This window comes from Nannobrachium achirus (genome assembly GCF_963921795.1).
Source record: "Nannobrachium achirus genome assembly, chromosome: 14".
Lineage (NCBI taxonomy): Eukaryota > Metazoa > Chordata > Actinopteri > Myctophiformes > Myctophidae > Nannobrachium > Nannobrachium achirus.
Genome location: NC_137821.1, coordinates 40,158,212 through 40,173,065, shown reverse-complemented (window position 1 = coordinate 40,173,065; position 14,854 = coordinate 40,158,212). Strand labels below are relative to the sequence as shown.

The 14,854-nt window shown below is 41.8% G+C and overlaps 1 protein-coding gene across 1 annotated transcript; it reads left to right on the top strand.

Annotated features, from left to right (window-relative positions):
• Nucleotides 1-1,476: 1,476 nt before the first annotated feature.
• Nucleotides 1,477-13,663, top strand: nelfa (negative elongation factor complex member A). The gene is made up of 11 exons (XM_080742143.1): nucleotides 1,477-1,708; nucleotides 4,185-4,356; nucleotides 6,280-6,441; nucleotides 8,203-8,286; nucleotides 8,496-8,623; nucleotides 8,749-8,818; nucleotides 9,292-9,383; nucleotides 9,541-9,652; nucleotides 10,987-11,369; nucleotides 11,963-12,062; nucleotides 12,844-13,663. The coding sequence occupies exons 1-11, from the start codon at nucleotides 1,499-1,501 to the stop codon at nucleotides 13,026-13,028; spliced, it is 1,698 nt and encodes a 565-aa protein (XP_080598269.1). The 5' UTR covers nucleotides 1,477-1,498; the 3' UTR covers nucleotides 13,029-13,663.
• Nucleotides 13,664-14,854: the final 1,191 nt, after the last annotated feature.

Sequence of the window (14,854 nt, the reverse complement as noted above, 5' to 3'; positions counted from 1 at the left end):
CAGGACCAGTACATACAGTGGCTATAATTTATATGACCAGTGTAATAACAAAGTACAGTATACTTGAGTGCTGTACTTAGGTACTTTTTGGAGTATGTGTACTTTACCCGAGTTTGGATTGGCTACTTGTGACTTTCACTAGCTAGGCCTATTTCAAAGTCAAATTATGTACTTTTGACTCCACTACATTTCTAGGCAGGTAAAAGGAATGAATTATTGCAGACACTTATGGGCCTTTTAAAAATATATATTTGATATTGTTTTGTTATTTGACAAGCATTTTTCCCTTTCTTGTGATTCCTTTTTTAATGTGAAGAATATTGGAAATACTTTCACCACCCTTTTACACCTATAACTAACTTATAAGTTATAGCTTGTAGATCAGGGGTCGGCAATCTGTGCCAATGTTTTTATTATCTTGGTAGTCAGTGTGCCATATCAACATTATGTTTAATTTTGACACCACTATCGAAATACATTTTAAAAATCCAAAAGATTTTTATTGTCCATGTACATTTTTTCCTTCTGCTTTTGAAATATGTTCAGGATGTAGCCTAATAATCATTACATCCTGCAATAACCCACCTATCTCCCAGACTCCCCCACATGTAGAATTATTATGTGCAGGATATCATTTTGATATATATTTTTTTAATTATCTAGACTTTTTTTTTTTTTTTTAAATGAAAAATCCTGTCTCTCACACTTATGCTAGAGTGCCAGTGATGATCACCCTCCCCTGTGAGAATGTTGGCACCAGTGCCTAAAATTGCCTAATCCTGTTAGGATTATGCTTTTGGCGAGCGACTGTTGTAGGCCTAGCCCTAGGCCTACTACAAAGCAGTGGTTCTCAAAAAGTGGTTTCCAGGGACTCTGGATTCCAGGGTTCCTTTAGGGGGGTCTAAATTGACCCATAACTCTGACAGTGTACAAATGGAACCAAATGAACCTGTTAGTACACTGCCAGAGTTAAGGAGAGACCTTTACATTTTTAGAAACACTGCTACAAAGTATAAATAATAATATAAAAATATAGTGATGATGAGAAGGATGATGATGATAATAATAATAACTACAAGTTAAGCAAGTCTCCTTCAGTATTACAATAACAATGAATCTGAATCTGCTAATTTGGCAAAAGGCCTACTACCACTTTGACCCATCATGCATGTATGTATTTATGTATATTCTATAACAATTCAATTCAAATGAGCTTTATTGGCATGAGAAAACATACGTTTACATTTTCCAAAGCAAGTGTCAAAACATAATAAAAACAGTTGAAAATGGGGATCATAATACAATTGGAGGGGGTGAAAGCATTGTGTAAACTGAGCTATATCACATTTTATAAACAGATAAATTGATAACAACACACAAACACACATGAGAGAGGGGAGGGGAGGGGTCCTCGCGTCGGGGGGGACGTCGTTGCGTTCTCTCTCTCTTTTAGGTAGCCCGTTAAAATGCCCGACCGAAAAACACTTCTTTTTCCAAGATGGCGTCGATGAAGGACAGCGACACCGGCCTGTGGCTCCACAACAAGCTGGGCTCCACGGACGAGCTGTGGGCGCCCTCCAGCATCGCCTCGCTGCTCACCGTGTCGGTCATCGACAACATACGCCTGTGTTTCTCCAGCCTGTCGCCCCCGGTGAAGCTCAAGCTGCTGCTGGGGATGCTGCATCTGCCCCGCAGGACCGTTGACGAGGTATGGGGCTGGCTCTAGTCTGCTGTGGTGGTGGTGGTGGTGGTGGGAAAAGTATTACTCACGTTCGTTACCTAAGTAAAAGTATCAGTTACTGCAGTGTTTCTCAAACTTTGAAATGTCAAGGTCCTCCCCTTAACTGTGACAGTGTACAAATGGAACCAAATGAACCAGTTAGGTTAGGGTTCATTTGGTTCCATTTGTACACTGTCAGAGTTACAGACTTGTATGGGTCAATGTAGAACCCCCTAAACGTGTCTAAAGGAACCCACATAATCCCTGGAATCCACTTCAAATTTCAAGGTCTTCCCCTTACCTCTGACAGTGTACAAATGGAACCAAATGAACCCTTGGTTCCATGTGTACACTGTCAGAGTTAACAGACTGTATGGGTCCATTTAGACCTCCCCTAAAGGAACCCACAGAGTCCCTGGAATCCACTTTGAGAAACACTGAATTACTGCAATATAGAAATACAATACTCTGTTAACAGATGAAAGCCCCTAAATTCAAAGATGACTTGAGTAAGTAGGCTACAAAAGTGTTGGTATCAAAATGTACCAAAAGTAACTTACTCATTATGCAAATTGTCCCATTGCAATTTTTCTGAAAATGGCAGATCTACAAGCCCACAGTGCTATTGTGCTATTATTGATATACATTTTGTGCTATTTTCAGATGGCCAAAATGTACATATGGCTGAAGTGGTTAATGCATGTTTTGTAATAATACTCAAAATGCACAAAGTAGTAACTAAAGTTTTCAAATACTGGTAAAAGTACAATATTTGGATCTGAGATGTATGGAGTAGAAGCAAAAGTACTGAAATCTGGAGATGCTCAAGTAAAGTACAAATACCTCAAAATTGTAGCTGAGTAAATGTACTTAGTTACTTTACACCACTGGTATCATCATGCTAACAGGCTGTTGGAACATTAGCCGTTGGGCTGCACAAACAGCAATAACAATAACCGTGTCATAATCCTAAAAGACCAAAGCAACTGTCTGTCTGTCTGTCTGTCTGTCTGTCTGTCTGTCTGTCGCTCCACTGTCTCTAATCAAGACTGCGTTGTTGTGGTGATCACAACTTGCATCACACTCACAACCAAAGCTAGCTCATTAGCTTCACTGATACTGTTGACAGCCGATAATACACTATAGTAGTAGTGGCTAACGTTAGCAAGAAAAGAAGTACAGTAGGTTGCACTGGCTGCTGGGTTGATTGATGTCTGTCTGTCTGTCTGTCTGTCTGTCTGTCTGTCTGTCTGTCTGTCTGTCTGTCTGTCTGTCTGCACTGCACTGCAGGAGATCTAATAAGTGTGTCTGTGTGTGTGTGTGTGTGTGTGTGTGTGTCAATAAGTCTGCATCTGTTGCATGGCAGCCCTTGCGTAAGTGGCTGCACAGTGCACACACAATAGAATCCCCATCCAACCTCAGGGAGTTTATACAGGTGGAACCGTTCCATTATTAAACTCTCTCACTTGGTGAATTGATATTGAATGGTTTTACTGTTTGCAGTTGCATGCAAAAGTTTGCGGAACTTTGGTTTTTATAACCTTGGATCAAGACTATCATAGCTGTATTTTATCGAGTCTGACTTGAAAGTAAAAGCCAGATTTGATAAAATACATCTATGATAGTCTTGATCCGAGGCTAGATGTTTTACTAAATGTATAAGTGGAAAGAAGTTGAGATTTACTATTTATTATTATTATTTTATGTTATTTTAAAAAGAAATTATGCACAAAACAAAAGAAAACAGTGAACGTGTTATTGTAAGTCATTAGTGGTCTTTTGTAAGGTCAGTTATACCTTAAGTCAGTTTAATATCATATATAATAATTCATAAATGGGCTGTGCCTGCCTAGCCTCAAGAGCAACAAACAGGATCATGTCCATGAGGATGTTGTGACTTCTGGAGATTGTGTGACTGGGTGCTTCAAACCTTTGCACATGCCACATTTTTTTGGCATTGAACATTTTCTTTCTATTCGCCTTTGAGGCTTATCATAAAGTGCTCAGGGCAGATATGACAAATAACGTAAATATACAAAGAAATTACTGACGTTTAATTATTGATATACTTTCAAAGTAATGTAAAACTAGCGGATATAGCCCATCTACAAGCTTGATCCTAACCTTTTTATTGTTCGAGACTCCGAGCTATGTCATACTATATTCAGTCACTTGACTGGGGTCCCCAAGGGGTCTATCCTTGGACCCCCTCATTTTCTCCCTTAATCTTGTTGCTGAAAATGGCCTCAAAACATGTTGCAATGTATTGTGAGTTTGTAGCCTATTATGACATGTCCCGAATGGGGACACTTGGTTTCAAGTGGTTAATGGTAAATAAATAGTGTTGATCCAATTTTTTTAACAGGTTATTTCACTGCACAGTTTAGCAATAGAATTGTCACCTTTTTTACATTTTTACCACACACGTGCTGGGTTTATAATCTCACTGCTCCGCGGTTTTCAGATGAAGGAGGCCCTGTCAGAAATCATCCAAATGGCTACGGTGGATTCTGAGCCCTGGGTGCTAATGGTGGCTGACATCCTCAAGTCCTTCCCAGAGACGGGCTCCCTTAATCTAGACCTGGAGGAGCAGAACCCCAACGTGCAGGACATCCTAGGGGAACTCCGAGAGAAAGGTAGGGATTATGTTATCCTATGTTCTCATCAGAATGGGAGTAGACCTGCAAACACTCAGATTATATTATACACCCCATCCTCACGGCATGTGAAAAGTAATTAAGACTTGTTTCAACCAGACTATTCTGACGTAGCGCGAGCAACAATGCGTTGTGCAGTGATGAAGTCTGATCATCAAATATTCGCTCTCTGTGTCCAAACATTATGCACTCTGCTTTGCAACACAGCTTTGGAATACAGCTATTTTGATTTTCAGAAGGTGTATTAAGTGTGAAGGGAATTGGATGTTCAAATGACATAGTAGAAGGTATTTACTTGAGGATTGTGCAAACTGCAAAGCATGCATTTGAGCAGGGCTTCCTAAAATGTAGCATGCACCTATTGTATATACATTACTGTATACAAACCACAGAAATATCAGGACGGTCATAATAAAGTTATACTTTTCAATGTTAGTCTACTGATTGAGAGGCTGTATCCAGCTTACAATATTGAAAACTGCATTGAATCCTCTGTTGTTGACTGAAGGAAGGAAATTGGATGTCCAAATAGCATGGTGGACGGATGCTTGGTATTTATACTTGGGGGTTGTGCCAAGTGTTTACCTTTAGAAGAATAGGGACTCTGGGGTTCATCTGGTTAGTGGGCTGTTTTGAATGGGTGGCCCTTCGTGGGCTTCAGTTGAATTGTTTTATGTGCCCTTGTATCTTACAATAGGGTGATATTGATGCTTACTGAGTGTCATTCATTTACAGAGTAACTTCCTCTATATATAATTGAATAATATGGTGCGTGTGGATTACTGAAAATAATTTGCATTGGTCTATGCTTGGATTAGTAGCATAGCATGCATCATGAATGAATGAGTCTGTTGTGGGTAATGGAGTAGAGTGAGAGACATTATGCTTGAAGTACTCTTGTCTTGGCTATAGCTCAATTTAATCAGATGATAGCAGACTTCTGTGGTCGTCTGCGAGTTCAATTAAGTTAACACCTGTTGTGCTAGTAGCCTGTTCATCTGTTTCAGTCCTATACCTCGGGAATAATACCTCAGGGAGTGTTCTGGTTGTACTTGCAATAAAATGTTTTATTCTTTTGATTTATTGCTCTTTTAAGTTTGTTTTGCCAAGTAATGCCGAGTAATCCAAGTAAAATACAAGGACAGCAAACTGAAAGTACAAGATAGCCAAATGACAATTTAACAGTTGGAAAGTTCTAATGCTGAATGTTCAGATGTCGGTTGCACACTTCTGCTCTGTGCAGGAAACGGGCAAAACAAAACACTTGACATGCAAAGTTGACATTATACAGTTTCCAGAAACACATCTTTCACATTGATTATAGAAATTGGAGCCAGACCGATATATCGGTTTGGCCGATATACAGTATCATATATGAGCCATTATTTAACTTTTTGGAAATTGGCAATTATGCTCCTGAATTTGGTTCCTTTTTAAAAATGTTTCAGAAATAGCAGTAGACACTTAATGAACTTATAGATTGTCTATTTTGTTTTGGGGGCCTCAGTTTATATATATTTGTATGTACTTGTTTGCTTGTTTATTGTGTCATTTAAAGTTAAATTTGTATATTTAAGTTTTAATATCTATAGTACAGTATACCGGTACTTAATTTAAAATATCAAAGTTGTTTGTGTTTATCTGCTTATAATTTACAAGTAAAATGTTGCTAGTTTTTCAAATTGATTTTGCCCCTTTAGTTTTACCTTTGACAAAATATCGGTCTAAATTAAACATCGGTTAATGGTTGGTCAAGGACTAATCCAGATCCGGCATCGTACCCAAATGTCTGGCTTTGCTCGTGCTCTAATTGCAATATGAAAGAACTTCAGAAGGAGTGGCTGCTTTAGAATAGATAATATTTTCAACTCAAAAGTTTCCTCCTCTTCCTCTAACCCCCAGTGAATGAGTGTGAAGCTTCCGCCAACCTGCCACTGGAGTGCCAGTACTTGAACAAGTACGCCCTTACAACCCTGGTGGGACCGCTCACGCCCCCTGTCAAACATTTCCAGCTCAAAAGGAAGCCCAAGAGTGCCACCCTCAGGGCAGAGCTGCTACAGAAATGTAAGCCATCTCCCTCTGTCAAGTACTGTACTGTACTGTAAATACATAAATACACCAGTAAGACTCCCTAATCGGGAGATAAGCGACCAGGAGTGGAGAACAAAACATTGTGATTTCCAGTGATGGGCAGTAGCGAGCTACAAGTAGCGACGCTACATAGCTTAACTACATTTGTCAGTAGCGTCACGGTAGCGCAGCTCCTTTTGAACCAGCGTAACTGTAGCGTAGCGTAGCTATTTTTAGACTCCAGTAGTGACGTAGCGTGCAACAAACGCTACACGTTACCATCCCGGCGAAATTTGACTGCTAAATAAAGTTTGTGAGGAAAATAATTCCCAACAGATCCCCAAACATGTTGTTCTGCACAGCGCTGCTTTCACTTCATTTCAACGAACCTCCTCTGTGTTGAGAAGCGACAGCGTAAAGCGAGACACTTCACCCTGCAACTAAAGGGATTTATGGCTCTTTGAAGTGAGACCGAGCCAAGGATCTGTCTCACTATGCGCTCTCTACTTCGCACTCTCTACTGCGCGAACCGGATCCCATCGTTCACCTCAAAGAACCGTTCAAAAGATTCGATTCGTTCGCGAACGTCCCACCTCTGCCTGCACCGTGTTCAGGGAACGTCTGAGAACAACTGACATACAAGCTCACATCGCGTTGCAAATGCCAACATTGTGAGCTTGTAGATCTCCGGGGGCGGAGCATAAATCAGGCTTCAGCCCAGAGATGGACAGTACTCGACCCAAGTACTTGAGTAAGAGTACAGAGTACTCCTGGTCACACTCCAATCCACAGTAAACTCAGTCACAATGTTACAAGTAAGAGCTTTGCTTTTAAATAAACGTATGTATTCAAGAGTGCATACCGGTACATGCTTTTAAAAATAAGCTACTTGAAGTACAAATAAAAGTAAAAGTACTCAAGTACATTTACTCAGTTACTGTCCACCGCTGGCTGCAGCATATCAGCTGTTTCGACAGCACACAAGTCAGTGCCCTCTTCTGTCCACAGCTAACTAATGACAGTGAAGTGGCAATTTAAGGACCTTTTAATAGACATTATAATACCTAAAAATATATAAATAAAAGACCAAAACTGCATCAAAAAGTTATCATCTATAAAAACATTGGCCAAATTGACTATAATAAAAGAGGCACAAATTGTGAAAATGGCAGATCTACAAGCTCCAAACGCCTTGTGTTACGAGGCGTTGTGAGCTTGTAGATCTGCTATTTTCACAATATAGAGTGAAACCAAATATAATGCCTCAACTCCTAATTCCAATTGATTGTCAGGGTGGGGTCCCCAGTTCAAAAAAGGATTTTTGGGGGGGTCACAGCCTGAAAAGGTACACATTTAATTTGAAAAGTAAATTAAAGGATGACACAAAAAGCCAGACATAAGGGCTTGTTTCCAGTTTTATAATAATCAATCGAACAGAGCATTTTTTGCCTGCCTATTTGTTTGGTGGAAAGTTATACTTGATCATGCAGTTGATAAAAAAAAAAAAAAAAAAAAAAATAGCTTTGTTGTAGTTAGCTACTTTTGCCGTGTAGCTTGTAGCTTGCTTTGCTACATTTTCTGTGGGTAGCTTCGTTGTAGCTTAAGCTATATTTCATCAAGAGTAGCTTGTAGCTTAGCTTACTACATTTTCCAAGTAGCTTGCCCATCACTGGTGATTTCTTCTGCTCTCTCTCTTTCTCTATTCATTTGTTTCTGTTCTTTTAAATCGTCACCATATCCGTTTTCTCTTTTTAGCCACGGAAACAGCCCAACAGCTGAAAAAGACATTGCCTTTCCACGCGAAAGGGAGAGGGTTGGTCAAAAAGATTGACACCACTAGTGAGTTCAACACACGCACTCACACACAGTTTTATAGTGATGATGGTAGAGTTTGAATTGAGACATGTTCAGAGGGAGGGAGGCATACAGGGATATTTGTCAACTGATTGATTCTCTTGTTGGGTTCCTCTGACGATAGTGTTCATTCTTCTCTTCCATTTGCATCTGAATTTTTGTCAATGTAAAAACTCTTTACGTTCACATTGTAGCACCTCTGAAAGGCATTCCCAAGGCTCCGTTCCGCAGTCCCACCACCCCCAGTATGTTTAGCCCTCCCAGCAACCGCACAGCCATTCCCCCGGCCCGCACGCCTCTGCGGAAGGAGAGGGGGGTCAAGGTAACGTTTTATTATATTTTGTGTTATTCACCAAATTATATATTCATTGAACGAACCATGTTCGGAAGTGAATGCATGAACCGAATGCGTTTGTGATTGTTGTGACTTGTGACTTTGCTTTCCAGTTGCTGGACATCTCGGAGTTGGACATGGTTGGAGCTGGTAGAGAGGCTAAGAGGAGAAGAAAGACTTTGGGTAAGATTTTTACGTCTTGTATGTGTTATGTCTTTTAATTAACTCGTTTACTGCCCCCAACCCGAGAATCCAGAGAAAAAGCCATCGGTCCAGGCTGCCCCGGCCCGAGAAACCAGATAATTTCATTTAATTTGAAAAAACAAATTCGGATCACGGCTCCCAAGTACCCTAAAGATAGTGCTTCCGTTCTGGGCTGGAAACTGGAATCGGATCTTAATTATTTTTGGCCGGAACAACCAATTTCTCTGTGACCACTTCCTCCTCCGTTTACTTCCTTTGTAAACATCACTGATCCTAGCTCAGCAATGGTAGCATGGACTAAGATCGGGTACTTTGTAATCGCGAACATGCACGCGGATTATCGTGAGTGTTTTTTTATCACGATAAACGATAATATCGCTTATCGTCTCATCCCTACGTGCTATAATTTGATGTTTTTTTTTATCTTCTTAAATATGTGTCCTCCACTTCAGAAACGGAGGCTGGAGAGAAAGCAACCAAAGAGGAAACAGCAGTGGTTGAGAACGCCACGCCAGACTATGCTGCTGGCCTGGTCTCTACACAGGTATTCTCCACTCTCTCTCTTTGTCTTTGTTTTTGCCTTGTTTGTCATATTCTTGTATCACAAAAGGTCTTGGCCTCGATATTTCATCCCACCCCGGTCAACTTGGGTCTCAACCGGGTCATCTGTTAAGTTCACTCAATGTGTCTTTGTGTTTCAGAAACTGGGGGCGTTGAGCAACGAGAGCGCCCTCCCGTCAACCAGCTACCTGCCGGCTACTCCCAGCATGGTGCCGTCCTCCTCCTACATTCCCAGCTCAGAGGCACAGCCAGGTCTGTCTTGTTTTCCCTGCATGTCATAACCTTTTTATAGGCTGTGAACATCAATGTGCTTTGTTGACCGGCACCTTTTTCCTTCTACACCAAAGCCTACAGAAATAGCCGATCTACAAGCTCACAACGCGTCACGAGCATTATGAGCTTCTAGATCGGCTATTTTCACAGAATGTTTGTCTGTTATTGGCGTCGGTCCAGGCGCATATAGGCTCTAATACCTGACTCTAAGCCTGACAGTACATTTTTGTCTCTTAGGCCTGTGACGATTCACTTACCTCCCGATTCGATTTCGATTCATAGGGTGACGATTCGATTATATCACGATTATTGCATTTTTCTGCGATTTGCGATTCGAATCACGATTATTGCGATTTTTCCCCAAAAAGTACAGCTTTTTTATATTGAAACATTTTAAAACAATTCTAAACAATATAAAACATTAAAAGTTGAATCATATACTTCAAATCAATGCAGCCAAATAAAGTCAGTCAATCTTTCTGACATTTATTTCAGCCAAAGTGCAACATTACAACAACATGTTCCTGGTCAAGATGCCAGAAAACACAGAACACAACAGTCATAAAAAAAAAAAAGAAAAAGAAAATCGCTGTGCTGCAGGCCTACAGCACTGTGCTAGCTTTAGACATAACATGACTTCCTCATGACCTAAAACTGTTCCTTTAGGACCTGTACTTACTCTGACTGAAAGTGGTTATTTCACCTTCGCCTTTTTTTTTTCTTTATAAATAAATAAAATCGGGAAAATCGATTCTGAACTTTGAAAATCGATTAATTGAATCGCCGGCATTAACATCACGATAATATAGTAAATCGATTTTTTTGCACAGGCCTAATGTCTCTCTCTCCCTGTTACTTGTCCGTCTTCACATTATTGCGACTGTCAGGGTGCAGTTAGTATGAAAACGTCTGTCAGTCACTCTAATACAGTGCGTCGCTGATTGCCTCTCACATGGGTCTGTGCGAACACTGCTCAGTCAGCTGTCACTGCTTAACACGCTGATTCACGGAACGCACCTCTGTCAGCTGGGGGCTCCTGTCGTAGTACGATTACACGCAGTTCAACAGACCCCTGTGTGTGTGTGCGTGCGCGCGTTGCCACTCTTCGTCTTCTTTTGTGAATTGTTGTGTATAACACGCAGTTTCACAGACGTATTTCAGCACGACTTAACGGTCGCTTCTCGCCCTTACAGCGTGTTAAAGCCAGAAAAGCCATGAACATATCCGGCTGTTATGACATGCTCAGCTAGTTCCCATGTGGTTAAACAGAATAATCTCACATGCACTGATAAGACTCCCTCTCCTCCCCCCAGCTAACGCAGGCGGATCAGGCCGGGACGCCCTTCAGTCGACGCGGCAGCCGGAGGAGTCGGCCACGGCGGGCGCAGGGGGAGGGGGCGGCGCGGGAGCCACCGCCGCTTCCTCCACGGCCGCCGCCGGTGCGACCACCACCACCACCCTGCCCGGTCAGTACAAGCAGAGGACGCCCATGTACAACGCCGGCAGCACGGCCAGCCCCGCCACCCCCGCCTCCCCCAGCACGCCGGCGTCCACGCCCGCCAGCAACGGGCCCCCGGCCGCCGCCACGGCCAGCCAGCCGGAGACCCCCGCACAGCCGCCCCCGAGCACGCCGCAGGCCGCCACCCCGACCCCCACGCCGCCTCAGCCGCAGCCCAAAAAGAACCTCTCGCTCACGGTAAGGAACAACCTTAGGATGTGTCGATTGTTACACTCTCAGCACCGGTGGGACAGTGAGGTTTACTTTCCCTTATCTTCATAGTCTTAACCCATTAAGCTTCACAGCACCACGTTGTATAGGCCACTAAACTCTACCACACTCTGTGACCTGACCATCCGCAGAACTTGATCACATCACCAGCGGCACACTTACTGTATGCCTGATTTATGCTTGGTTGTGCATTGTTTCTCTCACACTGAAAATAGCAGATGTACAAGGTCACAATGCATCGCACTATGATGCGCTAGTCTGAGCTTGAAGAGCTGTTTATCAGGCTTTATTCTTTCAATAGTTTAGTAGTAAAAGTGTTATGATGGGCCAGGGGGAAATAATATAAATAGTATAGCATTGCAAGTATAACAGTATTATAGCTAATAATGCTAATATTGAGTATGTAATCAATATTTCTCCCCACTATGTGTTACTGTTGGACTGTGTTTATTTTGCATTGATTACATACAGTACTTGCTTGCCAATGCCAAGACAGACTTTCTAGAGTTCTTAGATGTGCTGTGTTAAATTCTCAACCATATGCTGTGTCTGCTCCCCAGAGAGACCAGATGTACGCTGCCCAGGAGATGTTCAAGACGGCCAACAAGGTCACCAGACCAGAGAAGGCCCTCATTCTGGGCTTTATGGCTGGATCCAGAGGTACAGTAGTTCTGTCGGTCTATGTAGGATTAATCCCAATATATTTTCTAATTGTGCAAACTCCTTTAGGAGTAGGCCTGGAGGCACCATGTCCTTCCTGGTGGGGGCTTCTCAATTCAGGTTATTTGTAAGATTCGTATTTCTTTGGAGCGGTACCAGCCGCTCCAACACTTGACCGAGCGTGTATGTATTGTGTGAGTACGGCGTCAACAGCTGCAATTCCGCTTGCTGGGTGACCTACCTTCAAGTGGCGCTGTTGAGTAGGGCTGTCACAATTATTACATAATCGTCTAATCGCAATTTGTTTTAGGTAATCCCAATTATTTTGCATAATCGTCATAATAGTTTCCATGTTGAGAAATGTTCCTATAGCTTCAAACACTTTCAAAAAGTAGTGGAAATAGCAGATCTCGCGACGCGTTGTGAGCTTGTAGATCGGCTATTTCCACTATAAATGTTATTTTTTACGTATAAAGTTGTCAAATATGTCAGTAATTTCTTTGTATATTTAGGCTATGCGTCACATCTGCCATGTGCAACTTCAAAGCCTACAAGCTAAATGTATAATTGTCAATGACAAAAACACAATTAAATCGTTAATCGCAATTATTTGAGAGAAAATTAATCGTCATGTAAAATGTCATAATCGTGACAGCCCTACTGTTGAGCAGCCTAAGGCACCGCTCAATCCCCACTTGGATTTTTTACTATTTGTAATGCCCATGCATTTCAGTGTGTCTCTGCCATTTGTGTAATAATGAACCTAAACCTCATCTTGCAGAGAACCCCTGCCCGGAGCAAGGGGACATCATCCAGATCAAGCTAAGCGAGCACACGGAGGTCCTGCCCAAGGCGGATGGCACCGGAAGCACCACGATGCTGGTCGACACAGTGTTCGAGATGAACTACTCCACAGGACAGTGGACCCGACTCAAGAAATACAAACCCATCACCAACACCTCCTGAGGCGCTTTGGACACAGAGGACAATCCTGTACACGCGCGCGCGCGCGCACGCACACACACACACACACGTTGTCACTTCTACATACAAACAAAATACAAGTTTACATTGATACAGATGATCACATACACGCACATACATGGGCCAAATCAAAGCGCTTGGAGGGGGGGGGGGGTCATGATCCTTCCTCTCAAAGTTCCTGCACCGCCAAAATGCAGGACTCTTAAAGACAAGACTTTGCTTTTTTCTTTTTATTGTTTGTTTTGGTTTTAATTCCCTTCAAATTCCTGAATGTCATTGTGGTCCATACGGTGAGGAGAGTTGTATGAAACTGAGAGAAAGATCATTATCTCGGGCAGGCCGGTGCCTTTTACGCGATGCGCTTGTACGGGGGTACGTACATGTCATGTGTCTAGAGGGGGAGAAAAAAAAATCACAGCTGTCCATGTTTTTGTGTATGAATGTGACTTTTGCAACCTGTGTTTTAGAGGCTGATTAGTGACACGGTGTATGCATCAGAGACTAAACAGACAGTCGACACATATTGTCCCAGGTTCTGTTCACAAGATGTTTAGTTTAGTTCTTTCATCCTTTTTCATAAGGGAAGAAAATAAATCGAAAACAGACTCCACAGCTTCTCTTTACTCTCCAGTTGTTGTTTTTTTCCCAACAAACTACTTCTGTTGTTTGTTGGGGGCAAAATGTGGATCTGTGTCCTACTTGCTGTGATTCTGCAGGATCTCTTCTCATCGCTGCTCCCACCTAGACTTTTCAGAAGCTGTCATCTCCGCCAGTGAGAGGGCATTCTTTTTAACGATGTCCCTTTTGTCCACTATAATATCATGACATGATGTATTCAGTTATTCTTGCGGACATGAGGAACCTTTTTTTTAAATATTGGTGTTATCTGACTATCTATCTTATCTTAATTTGATATGCTTGTTGCTACCCAAGCGGTCAGACTTGAGTACTTGGCAGGAAGCAATTATGTGTGTTACTCAACAACACCTCTGCACATTGCCGCGGCTGGGAATCGAACCTGAAACCCTTTGTTTCCCAGGTGGGCTCTATCAGTTATGGCTGCCCATGAAATGTAATGTTAGAGTTCTTCCTTGGCCCAGGACCACCTGTTCCATTACGTTTTTGTTCAAATATGTTCTAATCACTCAAGATATCCTGTTAACAGGCAGAGGGGGCGGGGGTGGCGGCTTGATGCCAGCAAATTAAAGGGATATTTCACTTTAAAAAAAAACTTTTGGTAATTTTATCGTCTAATCAGGCTTTTATGAACACCTGCTTGATTCAATATTTAGATATTTGATGTAAATGTTACCAGGCCCAGGGCCTCTTCAAACTTAATTTTAACCATGATCGATTCATTAAAAACACCCATTATTTCTTTTCTGGTGACTCATACTACCCTCCTAATACGTGAGCAGGCCGTATTTTTTTCGATAACTTTTTTCATTTATTTGTAATAATTATTTTTTGTATTTCATTTTTTCCATTTTCCAGAATAATTATTAAAAATAAATGAAGAAAGTTATCGAAAAAACACGGCCTGCTCACGTATTAGAAGGGTAATATGAGTAACCAGAAAAAAATAATGGGTGTTTTTAATGAATCTATCATGGTTAAAATGGAGTTTGAAGTTACAATGGGTGTGTATGTGGAGAAAAGCCCATAAGCTGTTTCCCTGTCGAAAGTGGAATATCCCTTTAATTTGTCACTTCTTTCCACAGCATTGCCTGTGGGACGTTTCAATGCCAGTGACAATTCAGAAGGTTAGCCTAAAATGTCACTATTACATTTTAATATTAAAGAGGCGG